This window comes from Serinus canaria, chromosome 17 (genome assembly GCF_022539315.1).
Source record: "Serinus canaria isolate serCan28SL12 chromosome 17, serCan2020, whole genome shotgun sequence".
Taxonomy (NCBI): Eukaryota; Metazoa; Chordata; class Aves; order Passeriformes; family Fringillidae; genus Serinus; species Serinus canaria.
Window position 1 is genome coordinate 10,003,042 of NC_066330.1, and position 16,538 is coordinate 10,019,579.

The 16,538-nt window shown below is 56.5% G+C and overlaps 1 protein-coding gene across 5 annotated transcripts in view; it reads left to right on the forward strand.

Moving 5' to 3' along the window:
- RGS3 (regulator of G protein signaling 3) overlaps positions 1-16,538 on the forward strand; it is a 59,959-nt gene that overhangs the window by 21,085 nt on the left and 22,336 nt on the right. For 4 of the 5 annotated variants that reach the window (XM_050981059.1, XM_050981060.1, XM_050981066.1 and 1 more), the window contains 2 exons: positions 1,985-2,025; positions 13,220-13,342. In XM_050981059.1, coding sequence (XP_050837016.1) covers positions 1,985-2,025; positions 13,220-13,342 — 164 coding nt within the window. Of the gene's footprint in view, positions 1-1,984; positions 2,026-12,961; positions 13,103-13,219; positions 13,343-16,538 lie in introns of those variants that run through there. The other variant, XM_050981061.1, reaches the window with a different exon arrangement.

Here is a 16,538-nt window from a genome sequence, read left to right on the forward strand (position 1 = left end):
GAGAAGTCCTGGGGCAGGGAAGAGCAGGGCCCAGCTCAGGAGAAGCAGGAGCAGCAGGACTCGTGGTGTGCCAGCAGCAGGCACATTCCAAACTCTGCCTTTTCCAAGGGGAAAAGCACAGGGTGAGGGGCTCCAATGGGCTCCACAGGGAAAACGCTGCCTGATGGTCCTGCTGGGATTGATGGGAGAGGGGCTGGGAGCACCCAGACACTGCCATGGGAGCAGTGGATGTTTCTCTGTGTGCAGAGGTAAGGGATGGGCTCCCAGCCAGGCCCATCCTGCTCCTGCTGCCAGGCTCCAGCACCCTTCCCCTCCTGGAATGAGGATTTAAAGGGGCAGCCCTGGGGCCAGGCTTCCCTCACCCCACCTGGGGGAGCACAGGGAAGGTTTTGGGAACACATAGGGGCTCCAAACCTGAGAGGGCCACAGCAGCACTCCCAGTGGTGCTGGGCTCTAGCAGCCACTGTCACACAGTGTTCTGGTGTCCCTGTAGGGATTTTCCAGCCCAAATCCTGCAAAATGCATTAAAATTGAAGCTGGCAGTAGAGGCAGAGCTGGGACCCCACAAAGGGCAACTGGAATAGACACCAAGCAAAGGGCTCCAGGTCAGTTCTTCATGGGTTTCACGTGGCCCAGGGAGTGACTCAAGAGGCACCCGAGTCCCTCAGTGGGTCACAGCTCTTATCTGAACATTTGGGCTGCTGCCTGCAGCAGGAGAATTGTTTTCCTCCAGGGAACAGGGTGTTTCCAGCCCTGTGCAGAGCCTATTCCCATCCAGCAGCTCAGGCTGCTGAAATGAAGCAGAGCTTGTGCTGACACCACTTGGAGTGGGATCTGCAGCCATGCCCAGGCTGCTCCTGGCACAGATAATATCATTAGCAGGGTCAGGGGAGCAGCAGCCCCACGGTGCTGCCGAGGGCAGAGCTGCTGTGAAGGGGCCAGCCAGCTCCTGGAGAAGAGATGTCCTGCTCTGGAGATGGGATGTCCTGCTCCAGAGCTGAGGTGACCCTGTCCTGGGGCAGTTCCATGTCCTTCTGTGAGCCTGGTGTATGCCTGGAGCTGGCTTCCCTCGAGGCTGGGGGCATACCAGGGCCGGGGCAAATCTTCAGGAACGCCTTTTGGTTGGGTGCAGGGAAGGCTGGACCTGCAGGGACCAGCCTGGTGCAGCAGCTGGGATCTGACACATCTCCTGGGGTGTCTGGCTGCAAGCTGAGGAGCTGTTCTGGGCTGCTCCATCATGTAGCAGGAGGTGGATGGCAGAGTTGGTGATTGTGTTGTCCCCAGGACCATCTCCTTTCACAAAGCTGTAGAAGTGGAAGTTCCTTGGCTGGCTCTCCTTGATGTCCCATGCTGGGCAGTTTGTCCTCGGCCTAAAAGAGCAGGATGAGCTCTTCCCCCTGCCCCCTCCTGCTGCTTCCCATTGCTCTGGGATTTGGCTCTGTCCCCTTGCAGAGGCAGTGCCCCAGCTGCTGGCACTGGGGGGTCTGGGACAGACAGCAGGACCACCCAGGACCAGCCAGGACTTGGGGCAAGAAGCTGGGTATGAGATGCAGGAACAGGAGTTTCTCTGTGAGTCCTCCTGGGAGCAAAGTGCCCCCAGGGATAAGATGGAGAGACCCATCCCTGATTCCCAGGATGGTGGGGGGGTGCTGCAGGACCTGTGCAGCCTCTGGGATGCTTCCACAGGCTGCATGTGCCAAGGCAGGTTGGGCAGCAGAGCCTGCAGTGGCCTCTGAATGAAGCCAACCCTTTTCCAAAGGAGAAAGCCCCAGGAGGATCCCTGCCAGGGCAGTGAGTCCCTGCAGGCTCCCACTGTGCCCAGCCCTGGCAGATGCCACATACATCACCCAGGTCACAGCCTGGTACTGAGGACAACAACAAACACTCATTCAGTGCTGTCTCTCAGCCAGTTCCTCTGCCAGTGGCTCCTCTTGCAGAAATGCAGCTGCAGCTTCGCTCTCATCCTGGTTTTTCTTCTCTGCAGGTTCAGAAGATCGCAAGTTCTGCATCCTTTACCTGGCAGAGGTGAGTGGTGCTGATTTCCACTTTAACCTTCCAGTGAGAGCTGGGCAGGTACTGACAGCTCTGATCCTTTCTTCTGGGGCAAGGAGCACTGGAAAAATTGATTTTAACTTCTCTTTAAATGAATTTGTCAGAAGCCTGGAAAAGAAACATAATGCCTGTAGAATATGTGAATAAGAAGCTGCTAAAAGGAGCTTGGGCAGCACTAGGACAGGTTTCTTTTCCCCTTCTCCCTGTAGATCTTCCTTGAGACATCTCACTTTTGTTTTCTCTTAGGATTCTTACCTCTGGGGGCAGATTTTTTGCCAAATGTTTTGTCATTATTTTTAGGCACCTTGCTTTTCTTGCCTTCAAATATTCAGGTTTGGAGCCCTCAAATAAAATAAGGAAGCCCAGTGTAAAAGCAGAATCACAGCTCTAAACCCACGTGTCGCTGTGTGCTCTAAGCAGATTTGGAGTCACCCAGACTTTGGCACAGTCCCTTTTGTCAAGTCAAGGACTCTGCAGAATTGGTTCACACTGGACCTCCCTAACCATTGAAGGCCGTGGGGTTTTTTGCTTTTGCAGTGACTTTGCTGTGTTCCTGCTTTCAAGGCCTTGTACTTTCTGAGGTGGAAAGGTGGGTCTGGGAAAGCTCCCCAGGGCACAGAAGAGAAAGGCAAACACTGCTCAGCAGCACTGTGGAATAATGAGCCATTGTGAGAACTGGGTGCAAATGCTCAGCAGTGGAAGTTGTTCACCTTGAGTGGCTGGAGCTGGGCCAGGGCACGACTCACTGCAGAATCCTGCACTCCCCTCTTGTTCCTTCCCTCCTGCTCCTTCCTGGTCTCCTCTGTGGCTGGGCAGGAGCTGAGCCTCCCCTGGGTTTGCTCAGTGTGTGTCCCAGGGCAATGTCACCCTGGGCTGGTGACAGCTGGGCTGTGACTCAGCCAGGCTGTGCTGGGTGCTTGGATGAGGCTCTCCAGCATTTTCTCAGGCACTTGGGAAAATGCACTCAGAGCCTGATATTTGGTTTAGAAGCTTAGTGCCCTTAAGTAGAAGGGACCAAAACAGAGCTGGCTGTGTTTAATGAGATCTTGAGAGGTGAAGAGGTGTCTTTGTCAGGCTGTAATGAAGGGCTGGGCTTCCTTCTGAGGGGCCTAATTGGCTGTGAGAGCTCTGGTGATGGAGATCCCTGTCATCTGCTGTGGCTGGAGTGGAGCACTTGGATAGAAAATGTGAGACTTTTGATTTCTCACCTCCTGTTCCCCCACAGACTTCAGCAGTTCTGGACTGGCCACGCTGTGGGACTCTGCAAACCCTGGCTGCTCCTCCTGGGTGTTCACTCCCCCCTGGGCAGTCACAGGGGGAGTGGAGCTTCCCAGCCCGTGGTGACCAGCTCTGCCACATGCTGGACCCCAGGGGTGGGTGATCACTGCACTGGCCAGCCCAGTCTTTGAGGTGACACTGGCCAGCCCAGGCTTTGAGGTGACACTGGGCAGCCCTGGCTCAGGGACAGCACCTTGCCACGCAGGGTGTACCCTGTGCCACCCTTTCCTCCCAGCCCCAAGGCTGCTGCTCTGTCCTGAGCCAGAGGGAGCAGCTGGCTCCAAGGGGCAGGGGACAGTAACCTGCCAGCTGTAGGTGCCCTGGGCTCTCCAGCAGTAGGAGATTGGGGTTTGAAAGGGGAACAGAGTGGGGAATGTGTCCATGAGTCAGCAGTGAGCCAGGGCAGGATGGGGCTCTCCCAGCAGACTTCTCTCAGACTTCTGGGAAACAGTGACCTGCAGGTCACCTCCCCAGGAGCCACAGGGAGGAGGTGACAGGGCTGCAGGGGCTGGGAATGGAGCAGGAGAGCGGGAACCTCCCAGATGTGCAGCACAGGTGTTGTGCCCTTGGCCCCAGGTAGAGAGATGGACTCAAGGATGGGGTGTTCTGGGAGCCAGCCTGGGAGCATTCCAGCATCAGATTCCTGCAGGGAAGCCAGGAAGAGCAATTCCTTCAGGTTGTCTCTCTTTTCTTTTTTTTGCATTCACATTTTGGGAGCAGATCTTTGCTTACAGGCTTGTGGGGGTGTCACCAGGAGGCTGGGAGGGGACAGTCCCCTCAGAGGTGTCCCTGCAGGCTGGCTCTCACAGAAACGCTGCAGGGGGGCAGTGGGGAGGCTTTGGGTGCCTCTCTGGCCTGGAGGGATGCTGGGTTTGTGTGATAAGGTGATTTTTGCAGTGGGCCTGCTCTCAGATGGGGGCTGGGGCTGGGCACTGGGAAGTGGCACTTGCAGCACACACGGGGCGGAGAGTCCCTGGGCCACTCCAGTGCAGCTCTCCCCATCACTTGACAGGTCTTGTGTCCAGTGGGTGCCACACTCTGCTTGTGGCACCTTCTTCTGCCCTGCTGAAAAGCTCAGCCTCCTTCCTGGCTGTGGGAACAGCCCTCTGCAAGGATGGGTTCCCCTGGAGAGGGGCTGGCTGTGCTCTGGGGACAGGGATTCCCTTTGGGAGGGGCTGGCTGTGCCCTGGGGACATGGATTCCCTTGGAGAAGGGCTGGCTGTGCTCTGGGGACAGGGATTCCCTTTGGGAGGGGCTGGCTGTGCCCTGGGGACAGGGATTCCCTTTGGGAGGGGCTGGCTGTGCCTGGGACTGGGATTCCTTGGAGGGGGCTGTGCCTGGGGACAGGGATTCCCTTGGGGGGTGGCTGTGCCCTGGGACAGGGATTCCCTTGGAGGGCTGGCTGTGCCCTGGGGACAGGGATTCCCTGGGAGGGCTGGCTGTGCCCTGGGGACAGGGATTCCCTTGGAGGGGCTGGCTGTGCCCTGGGGACATGGATTCCCCTGGAGAAGGGCTGGCTGTGCCCTGGGGACAGGGATTCCCCTGGAGAGGGGCTGGCTGTGCCCTGGATTCCCTTTGGGAGGGGCTGGCTGTGCCCTGGGGACATGTTCAGGTTCCTGGGAGCTGGGCTGAGGGGGGATCAGGACTGCCTGGCTGCCCAGCCCGTGCCTGCTGGTGGCAGCTGGAAGGGATGAGGAGGGATAAGGGCAGGATGTGTGAGCTCTCATGGCTTTTTGGCCCCGTGTCACCCTGAGGGGTCTCTCCCCATCGTGACCTGCTCCATCCCTGGTCTGGCAGCAGCTCTTTGTGCCCAGAGCCTCTCCTGGCTCTGCCCCTGCTGCTGGTGGCTCAGGGGGGTTTGTGGCCACTCTCAGCTGGGCTCCTGTCACCGTGGGCTGGGTAGACACATCCATCGTGCTGCTGTGATGGGCTGGGAGGTCAGAGGAAGCTCTTGAGCTGCTGTTTCTTGCCCACAAATCATCTGCAATGAGCACTAATGTGTTTAGTGCTGCTGAGAGCTGAGAGGAGTCCACGGGGCCTGGCTGCCGCTGCCTTTGCTGCAGGAAGAGCTCTCTGCTGAAGCCTTGAGCTGCAGCCTCCTGCTATTGCTGTTCTTGAGGGTTTCTGAGTAATGTTCTGACCCATAAGGTCACAAATTTGCATTTGAATCTGACACGTTACAAAACAAAAGTATGTTCTAAAACCTGTGAATTGCTTAATTTATTATAAACAAGAGAGAAAATTCCAACCTTCAGGAAGTGTCACAAAAAAGCTACTGCTGGTCATCCTGTCTAATTGTGTGTAATAAATCACTGCACAGAGTGGAAACCCTGGGCAGTCTGGCTATTTGCAGGCAGAGCTAGCAGGAGGTGCAGAGCTGGTGTGGGTTCCAGCACAAAGGGTATTTGTTTTACAGCCTCTGCAAGGTGTGAGCTGCAGGGCTTGGAGATCCTGAGTGAACATGGACCCAGTTCTGGAGGGGCACTTGGCATCCTGGAAAGGCTGAATGTAGAATGGGATTGGAAAGGATGAGAAAGCAGAGGGAGGTTGTGCTCTGAGCTGCCCCCTGTGGGTTTTTTTTTCCTTCTGGTGGCTGTGATAGTCCCAGCACAGGCACGAGCCAGGAGTTTGGAGGTGAAGGTGGTACCTTTAGATCTCAGGAATGCCTGAGTGTGTACCTGGGATCACAGAGTCCCAGAACAGCCAAGGCAGGGTCACCTGGAGCAGGTGTCATAGGAATGTGTCACAGGAACATGTCCAGGTGGGTTTGGGGTGTCTCCAGAGAGGGACACTCCACACTCTCCTTGGGCAGAGCTCTGCCACCCTCTGGAGAAATGTTCTTCCTCATGTGTGGTGGAACTCCTTGTGTTTCAGTTTATGGCCATTACAGCTCCTCTAATTTTCTATTTGCCAGCTGATGTGCTAAAAAGTCCCAGCAGTGCATTGAGACTTGGCCTGGGCATCTTTCCTTTCAGGATCTCAAATCCAAAGAGCACAGTTTGAAGCTGAACAGCCCCTGCCTGTGACAGCCTCTGGCTGACTTGAGCACTGCAATAGGTGGAGCTGGCACAGGGTGCCCAGAGCAGCTGTGGCTGCCCCTGGATCCCTGGCAGTGCCCAAGTGTTGGATGGGGCTTGGAGCAGCCTGGGATAGTGGAAGGTGTCCCTGCCATGGCAGGGGTGGGATGGGATGAGCTTTATGGTCTCTTTCAATCCAAACCAGTCTGGGATTCAGTGTGGACCCACATTTCTGCACCCCACAGGATTTGGGTGTGAGAGTTTGTCTGCATTTTCCCCATTCCCTGCAGGACACAAATACCTCATGGGATGTGTACAAGCTGTCAGAAGGGAATGTTTGCTGCCTGCTGGGAATGGGCAGCCTCACAGGGAGCTGTGTGGAGCTGTGAGTGTGCTCCAGGGCTGCATTCACACCCTTCCCTCTCCGGAAATATCCCGCTGAGAGGAAACTGCAGGTCAGGGGTTTTATGCATTGTTACAAGTGTTTGATTCCAACCCAACATATTCAGACCAAATCGACTTAAAACCAAACAGCTCAGTAAGTTTTTCCTTTGAAAAGCACTGGCAAATTTGATCTTTTTTTCCTTCTGGAAGTTTTCATCTGCAGGCACAGGAGTTTCTCCTGGGAAACAGAAAATCCTTCCAGCAGCAACTCCTTGAGCAGCTGTGGTGAGCACTCATCCAGAGCTGAGCAAATTGATGCTGTGAATCTGTGCCTGAGCTGGCTTTGCCTTGGACGTGCCCTTCCTGCACAGGAGAGCCTCTGGACAAGTGCCAGGGAGATGCCACTGTCCCCCACCTTGCCCCATCAGAGAATCCCAGACTGGTTTGTGTTGGGAGGGACTTTAAAGGTCATCTTGTCCCAGCCCTGCCGTGGCCAGGGATGGCACTCACTGGACAGGGCCTTGGGCACTGCCAGGGATCCAGGGGCAGCCACAGCTGCTCTGGGCAGCCTGGCTCTGTGTGGGCACATCCCTGCACCAGAGGGTCCTGCTCCTGCTCCTGTTCCCACCCTCAGCTGTGCCAAGGGAATGCTTTGGACAAATGGATCACAGAATGCTGTAGCTTGTGTAATGTGCCTCTCCATCCATGGCCCAGCTAATTCCACAGCAGCATTCATTTCCCAAGGTGTTCTCTGCTCACTGAGTGCCCTTTGGGATGTGGCATTGTCCCAAAGGGAGGAGCCAGAGAGAGCCCAAGTGCTGTCCCCAGACAGCAAATCTGAATGCTGGGAAAAGCAATTTCCTGATGGCACAGAGGACAAGTCTCAGGGACACTCCGGCAGATTTGTTACACCTGGGTGATTTTGGAGCTGGCTGTTCTGGACACATCATCAGCAGAGTTTGCAAGGAGCACTTTGGGCATTGTCTTGGCAGACCTAGAGGGCACTTGGGCAGATGGTTTGGTGATAGGGAAGAGGGCAAAAGGGTAGGGCTGGGGGTGACATCAAAGCTAGGTGCCCAAGTGAACAGCTGAGGGGAATTTGTTTAGTGAGAAGGGAGTGGAGATGAGCCTTTGTCTGGGAAATGGGCTGTGTGCTCTGCTGGAATTGTATCTCAATTTCCTCTCATTCACAAGAGGACAAGAGATGGTGCTTGTCAAGTTTGTGGCTGTAATTTGTCTGATGGGCTTGTCCTGCACAGGGGGAAGATCTCCTGGGCTGTGGGGGGGAGGCACCGCAGGCTGGGATCAGTCCCAGGACTTGGGGTAGAGTCAGCCTGGAGACTCCTTGCTCTCACCCCTTTTTGACATGAATGTTGTGAGAGAACAGAACTGTGTGCCTCTGCTCCCAGTCCTGTTCAGTTCACTCCCTGTGCTCCAGCCATTCTGCTGCTGGTGGCCAGGGGATGTTACCCAATGAAAAATACTTTTCTGCTCTCTGACATTGTTTCCTCCATGGCTCATTTCTGGGATGCTGGAGAGGTTCCCCAAGACTTAAGTCACCCCTGAGAGCTGGACACTGAGTCCCTCTGCCATGTCACACTCACAGCAGCAGCTTAACTCCTTCCTGAACTGAGCTTTACATTTCCCGCTCTCCAAAGGCCATCAGGTCCCAACCCCTGCATTTCTCTGGGTGGTGCTGAGCAGTCCAAGCTGCAGCTGCAGGGAGACAATGTTAGAGCAATGCCAGCCTTTGGAGGAGCCCCTCTGGAGGCTGCTGTGACATGAGCCCACGGGCAGATTGCCCCAGATGCTGAGGTGCTCCAGAACTGCCCAACCCAGCATCCCCATGGCAGCCCCAGATTCCAGTGGCAATGTCCCCCTGGCCCAGCTGTCTCCTGGGATGTCCGTGGACTGGAACACCCATGGAAGTGGCTCTGGAGCTGGTGGCCAGGCTGCTGCTCTGTGCAGACAGACCCTGGGCTTCCCCTGCTTGGCCTGGGGGCTTTTCCTGGGTCACATGTTGGGTGACACCAGTGGCAGAAGGCCCAGGTTGGCAGGACCCAGAGCCTGGGCACAGGGCAGCTCCTGGGCATTGCCAGCTCCCAGCTCAGGGCTCTTCAGAGAGCAGAGAGTGCTCATGTCCCAGCTGGAGGAGCAGATAAGCAGGGACACTCTGCTCTCCTGGTTTTGTGCATTTTTACACAGCTCAGAGAATAACAGAATGGTTTGGGATGGAAGGGACCTTAGAGCTCATCCTGTTCCAGCCCTGCCGTGGCCAGGATGCTCTCCCTGGATCAGGTTGTTCCTGTCCAACCTGGCCCTGAACACTTCCAGGGATGTAGCATCCACACCCTCTGGGCATCCCCCAGGCCGTGCCATCATCAGTGCTCCCAAAATCAAGACCCAGAGCAGAGCCCTGCAGAGATTGCTGCCAGTGTTATCTCCATGCACATCCTCTTCTCCAGCACCCCTGGCACCTTTTGGGCATCCCAGCTCTAGCAGGGCCCCTGCTGTTAGTGCCAGGGTTTGTATTTTGGACACCACCAGTGTGCCCAGCAGTCCAAAATCCACAGGAAGAGCCCTTGTCCCCCCAGTCCCCCAGCAGGGAGCAAACAGAACTTTCTCAGCAGCCCTTGGTTGGTGGTGCATGAAGTCAGCAGCAGCAATGCCCGTGTTTGTGCACAGGATATTCCCAGGGCTGGCTGTTTCTCCCTGGGAAGGTTTGCTCTGTGATTTGGAGCCATTGTAGTCTGGAGCAGTTTCCGAGGTACTTCCCCTCTGGGATCTCTGCTGCCTTTGGCCAGGGCCCAACACCCGAGCCTTGGAGGCCAGGGGCTGCCAGGGCTAGGAGCCTGTCCCCAAACCACCCTGCCACCAGCCCTGGGGACAGGAGCACCAGTGCATCCCTGCATCTGTGGGAGGAGATTGCCCAGAGCAGCTGTGGCTGCCCCTGGATCACTGGCAGTGCCCAAGGCCAGGCTGGACAGGGCTTGGAGCAGCTGGGACAGTGGGAAGTGTCCCTGCCATGGCAGGGGTGGCACTGGATGGGCTTTAGGGCCCCTTGCACCTCAAACCAATCTGGGATTCTGTGATACGTCCCCTCCCTCCCACCCTGGGAATGTGTCCCTCACACAGCCAGGAGAGACAGTGGTGAGAGAACAGCCCTGGGCTCTGCTGGGCACTGAGCTCAGGGCACCAGAGGTGTCAGACTGAGTCTGGCTCCTCATTCCTGTGGTGTCTCAGCTCTGCAGTGTCACACAGAGCCCCAGTGAGTGCTGGGCCCTGCACAGAGGGGTGTCTGCAGTCAGGGGCTCGCTGTGGGGGCTCTGGGCTCCTGTGGGCTCCTGTGATGCTGCCATTCTCTGGGAGCTCCTCTCATGATTTATGGGCTACAGAATGCCCAGTCCCTCCTTGTGTGGTGTCTGCTGGGCTAGGCAGGAGCTCTGCATGGCCAGACCTCTCCCCTGGCTGCCGTGGGGTTGGGTCCCAGCCTGGGGGAGCTGTTCCCATGGAGCAGGAGGAACTTTTCCTGCAGATCCTCCTTGGCTGTAGCAGGCCCTGTTTGGGGCTGGTGCTGCAATACCTTGGGCCATTCTCTGCAATACCTGCTGTGTTCTGCTGCTCTCCCTCGGGCAGTGGGGGGGGGCCCTGGTGCTGGGACTGCCCTGGCTCAGCAGCGGCTCCTGAGCCCAGCACACAGCACCTGCAATAACAGGTTTGTCACTGGGGGCAGTGGCAGAAAGCCACTGGCAGCCATTTCAGTCACTGCCTTTATCTGGTGGCAAAGGCCCCCTTCACACCATCTGCATCCTCCTTTTCCAGCCCTGGAGATTAAACCCTGTTTTCTCTCTGTAAATATTGGCAGGCCAGCAGCAGCCTCCCTGAAGGAAAACAATCACAAGGCAGTTACCAGCTCACAGGGCAGTGTGTGCAGGCACAGCTCCTTGAGCCCTCCCCAGCCTCCCCTGGGTGGGCAGCTCAGTGCCCACCATGGAGCAGGCTCCAGGGCCACGTGCCAATAACACCCAACCCTTCACCTGGCTGCATCCCAAAGGGCTTTGCCTGGGTTTGGAGGCAGCTGTGGGTACTCAGCCCCTGCAGGTTGAGCTTTCCCCAGTCCAGGTGAAAGCTTTTGGGCAGGTTAATGGGAGAGGGAAAACCAGAGCTCTTTCCTTGGGAAATGCACATTGGAGAGGTTAAATGTCACTGCGGTGGTAATAAGAAATGTACACATTGGATAAATGCAATTTTGGCTGTTCATGTGTCCCCTCAGCCCTGCCCACCATACCTGGCACACACTTTGGACCGGTTGCCTTTCCCTGAGTTCTGGAGCAGAGGGAAATCTGCTCTCCTGGCTGTGCCACTCCTGGGTGGCCGAGGTCAGGGAGCCTGCAGCAGCTGAGGGGGAGCAGGGGGCACTTTGCTGTCAGCAGCCAGCAGGAGCTGAGCACGGCTGTGTGCTAAATTCAATCAAAGAGATGGGCTGTAATTGAATCAGGGAGGAGCTCAGGGCAGGGCTAGGTGGGCTCTGTCTGGCACAGCCAGGGGACAGAGATGTCCTTGGAACTGCTTTGAGCCTCGCTCCAGGGGAGCCACAGGAGCCTGGCAGGGCTGGGAGTGTGCAGCACTTACAGCATCAGGGTGGGCTCCTCACAGCTGCCCCGGGGCTCTCTGGGTTCCTGCTTTGTTCTCTCCTGAGCACAAGTGTGGGGCAGGGAAGTGCCAGCCTGGATTCCATCCCAGCAAAGAGTGCCCACCCTCCCCTCTGAAAGTGGGAACGACGTCCTAGGGATGAGTGGATGTCACAGTGGTGCAGCCTGGTGACCTGCTGGTGTGGAACTGGAAGAGACTGGGGCATCCAGGATGGGAAAAACTCACTGTGACACTACAGGGATGCTCTGAGCATCACTGCCACCCAGGATCTGGGGGCAAGGGGGAGCCCCACCACTTCTGTCCCTGAATCCCAAAGCTCTGCTCATTCTGATTGTGCTCAGGAAGCCTGAGAAGGAATTTTCAGTGTTAAAACCTGTAGGAATAAGTGTGGGGATGGCCAAGCTTAAAAAAGCTCAAACTTTCTCCTTCATGGAAGTCTCCTTGCAGGGGCAAAGGACTGAGCCAGAGCCTTCTTTCCCAGGAGGTGATGTGGGAGCTTGGTTTATTTACCACTTCAGGGGAGTTTGGATGGAACATGAATGAATTCCCATCCAATGCAAACACTGATTTAAATGGTGTGACTAAAGAGCATTTCCCCTTCTGGCTGTGTTATGTCTCTGGAGTCACAAAGCTGCAGGTTCTCTCTGACCTTTCTGGGAAAAACCAGCTACTGGGGACCTGCCCTTCTGGAAGGAAATTCTGGGGGGAAAGAAAAGGTCTTTTTTATGGCCCTTAGTGAACGACTCTTTTTCCTTTCTTTGCAGTCTGTCCTAAAGTTGTGCTTTGATTTTTTTTTTTTTTCTTTTCCCCTCTGGCCACTTAAGGAGATGATCCAACTGTGGGCATTTCTGGACCCTAAAGTGAAACGTGCAAAATCCCAGCAGGCAGCAGATGTTATAATGCTTAATTTTTAGCATGAGAGATAAGCAGTTGAAGGACTGGGAGACAGCTGCTGAGGGGACTTGGTCAGAAAGTTCCTTGAGTGAGTGAGATTTGGCCCAAAGGAAACCTGTCCAAGAGGAACAGAAGGTGTGTGCAGGGAAGGGCACAAGAGGAGGTGGGCTCAGCTGGGATGACTTCCCATCATTTATCTTAATTCCTTCCCTGCTGTATGTTGCTAACAGACAGTGTGTGACCAGAGCTGGAGCTTCATCACCAAATTCATCCTGGTGAGGAACAGCACAGGGAGGCTGGAGTTTATCCCCAGTTTCATCCTGGTGTTCAGTGAGGAGTAGGACACAGAGACTGCTCTGGAGTTTATCCCCAAATTCATCCTGGTGTTCAGTGAGGAGCAGGATAGGGAGGCTGCTGTGAAGTTTATGCTTAAATTCTGGTCCTGGTGTTCAGTGAGGAGCAGGATAGGGAGGCTGCTCTGGAGTTTATTCCTAAATTCTGATCCTGGTGTTCAGTGAGAAGCAGGACAGCGAGGCTGCTCTGGAGCTTCCCTGAGCTCTTCCTCCCAGCCCCACCCAGCCCAAAGGCTCTTGTTCTCACCAGTTCATGCTCTGGTGCCTCATTAATGTTTGCATATGGCAAAGAGCAATTTCCACCCTCGGTTTCCACTGCAGTGGCACAGGGTGCAGGACTGCCTGTGCTCTGTCTGTGCTGCTCCACTCCTGCTCATGGAAGCAGCCAGCTCCCCTGCAGCACTCTCCCTGTCTCTGCAGGGAGCTGATCTCCAGTCTCTGCCTCTCCTGTGCCCAGGGTGCAGGACAAGGGTGAGAGCTCTCCCCTCCTCTGCCATGCTGTGTGGGACAGAGGAGTTTGCAGAGCCCGGCAGGGCCTGTGACACACAGCTAATGACCTTCTCCCTGCCTGTGTTTCCTTTACGTCAGAAGTCGGAGTGCTTATTAAGTTTGGAGGCTTACTCCCAGGAGCAGAAGAAGAGGATCTGCTGGTGTCTGGCTGAGAACATCACCAAGCAGCAACATCCGGCAGCGGCTCCTACAGAGAGCAAGGTAAGAGAGCCACAGGAGCTGGGAATTCCTGCCTGGAGCACGGCAGGCTCTGTCTCCGGGGGGGTTTGCACAGGGCTGCTCCTGCCAGGAGGGTGTGCAGGAGGCTGTGTGTTTGCCAGGTGAGCTGTGAGTTTGTGTTCCAGCACTGCTGTGTCTGCAGCTTCCTGCCCTGCCTGGGGAGCAGTGGCTGCGTTTGCACCTGCTGGCTGGAGCTGAGGCAGGCTGGGCTGACACCTCCCAGCACCTGTATTTGGATTTGCCCCTTCTGTGCACTTGGGTGGGCTCATGTGTTTGATCCTGACCCCACAGATATCTTCAAAGCACAGAGGGCTCGTTTGGGGAGTGCTGTTTTTCATGCCCAGCGAGGCAGCCCCGGCACTTTTCCCACACTGAGGAGCTCCAGCCTGGCCTGGGAGCGCTGTGTCAGCAGCTCTGGCAGAGAAATGTGTGTACAGGGCTCTGAGGCTCTGCCTGCCTTCTGTGGGTGTAATGAACACTCTCACCCACCTCCTCTGGGGCTGGGGCTGCCCCACGGAGCTGTGTGGGACAGTGGCAGTCTCTGCTGGGTCATGTTGACTCCCGGGGGCTGGGTTTGGATTGCTGGAGAGTGACACTGCTGTGGGAGAAGAGAAACCCCTGGAGAGTGACACTGCTGTGGGAGAAGAGAAACTCCTGTGTTGGGTGTTTGAGGAGCTTTAAGCGCTGCAGATGGGGATTTCAGGGCTAAAACACCCGGATGCCTCCCTTGGCCAGTGCAGGGTGGTGGAGCAGCTCCTGTCCCCGTGCGGGTCCCTGTCCCCCGCCGGCCCAGGTGGCTCCTCCCGGGAGCCGCGGCACGGCCGGGCCGGCGCTGCCCGGCCCCGGAGCCGGGAGCTGCGGCTGCGGCTCCGCAGCCTCCCGAAGTGGGTCAGCACAAACAGCTCCGCAGGAGACACAGCCTCCGGATTCCTTTTCCTGCACGTTTCAGGCGGACTAAAATAGCAACAGCAGCGCACAAAGCCTGAGAACCTCGTTACCAACCCAAGCTCCCGCTCTGCAGGCGGCCCCGGGCAGCTGATTCGCACAGGTGACAGTGCTCGGCCACATCCTGCTGCCCCTGGGGCACCCAGCTGGCACAGCCCAGGCACGGGGCCCTGCTGGAATCCACTGATCCTTGGCATGGCTCTGTGCTGGGCTGGCTGTGATCCTGCCAAGGGCTGGGGATCATCCAGGGTGGAGCTCAGCAGGGACATTTCCAATCTGAGCATCTCACACGGGTCCTACAAAGGGCATCCTGGTGGGGCTCCATCATGGCGGGAGCTCTGGGCTGTGGGGCTTTCAGGGGATGGTGCTCTTTGCCCTCCCCAGCCCAGACTGTTCATGGCAGAGCGTGGGGCTGTGCTCAGAGCAGAGCCCTGGAGCATCTGCTCCCTGAGCTGTGGAAGGAGCCTGGCGACTGGACAGGTGAAAAAGTGCTCCAGAAGACATCACATCTCTTTCAAAGGCTTTTCTGTGCCTCAGTAGCCAAGAGGGTGTTTGGCTGCTGTGGAGAGCCATCATGGGCCCTACAAAGTCATGACAAAGAGGGTTTATCTTGCTTGCCAAAGCTGATGGAAATCCCACTGGTGGGGTGTGGGGCCAGGAGGGAGAAAAGGAGTGTGACAGCAACTTCCAGGCACTCTAAATTGAGTTCATAGCATCATTGCCATCCCAGGGAGTGTAAAGTGCCCAGGATGCAATTTTAAAGCAAAATCTGGTATGAAATGCAAGAAGGAGCAGCGTGGGGAAGTAGCTCCTGAGGGGACAGGGGAAGGTGCTTGGGGCAGGGCGAGCACACAGGGCTGGGCAGGAGCCTGACCTGGGAGAGCTGCAGCTGGGGCTGTGTCCAGGCTGGTTTGTCAGGACAGACTTCTCTGGGGATGCCAGAGCAGTGGGAGGCAGGAGCTGGGAAAATCAGCTGCTTCTTGCAAGGGAGAACTGATCCATTAGCTTGGCTTACCAGTCATTTGATACTAGGGATATTTAGGGAAAAACCCAGTGTCTGTGCTCTGTGAACAGACAAATTAAGCTGGAAATATCAGCCTGGCCAAGAATCTGATTTGCAAAGCCTTCAAAACTGCTCCAGCTCAGCAAGAGGCAGCTTGTTTTGCTGTGGCCACAGTCTGGCCAAGGGGATGTGGGCTTTGCTGTGGGGTGGGAACGAAGGGCCAGCACAGCCTCAGTGCCAGCAGAGCTGTGCCATGTGCCACCTGTGTGTTGGAGCCAGGAAAAGGGACACTGCCTGAGTACAGAGCAGCTCCTCAGGAGCCTCCATGGCTGCCACCAGTGGCAACCTTCAAGCTCTGCAGAGATCAGACAGATGTGGGGCTTTGGGGTGGTACCTCTTGCTTTTCAAGGCTCCCCCTGAGCTCTGCCTGGGTAGGGCAGCACCAAGGGCAGGAAGGTGCCTGTGGCTCAGGGAGGGACAGGCTCTGCAGAACTGTCACTGCCTCTGGCAGTGCCCCTGGCAGTGTCCCCAGGGAGGATGGTGTCAGGCCAGGAGTCTGAGCCCTGCAGGGTCTGTGTTGGCACTGCTGCTTTCAGAGCTGGTTTTGGAGCAAAGCTGTTGATTTCTGGGGGACTTGAGCAAATGCAGCATCTGCTTCTGGAGATGGAGAAAGAGACATCCATGAGGGATGCAGCTGTGATAGTCCAGCCCTGCTCCCAGTGCGCTTTTCCTGCCAGAGTCAGTGCAGGAGGAGCTCTGGGGACAGCGTGGCTGTTGTTGTGGTCCAGCTCTCTGTCCCCAGTGTCAGATGTCATTGTCAGGGATGTGGTGCAAATGGGGCTCTGTTGCCACTGTAAGACTTGGCTGAATTTCCCTGAGCTGCAAACCCACCCAGGCAGCTGCAGCAGCTCCCAGGAATTGCCCTGTGGGTATTTTCTCCATCTGCAGAACCTTCCCCCTCCCGTCCTTGTGGGCAGGTCTGCTCTAGGATGCTGCTCCCTGCCCTGTGACTGTGCTGAGCAAGTCCCTGTAAAACCTTGGAGCAAACCTTCCCCACTGGGGCTGGAGGCTGGCTGGGGCTGCCAGGAACCACAGCCACGGCAATGTGATTATAGAGGAGCAGCTTTGTGCTTCAACTGAGCTAACCCTGGCTCAGGTGCTGAGCATCAGTGCTGGGCTCTCCTCACATTGCTGCACCAGCTGGGGAAATTCAGCCTGACTGAAGAGAGG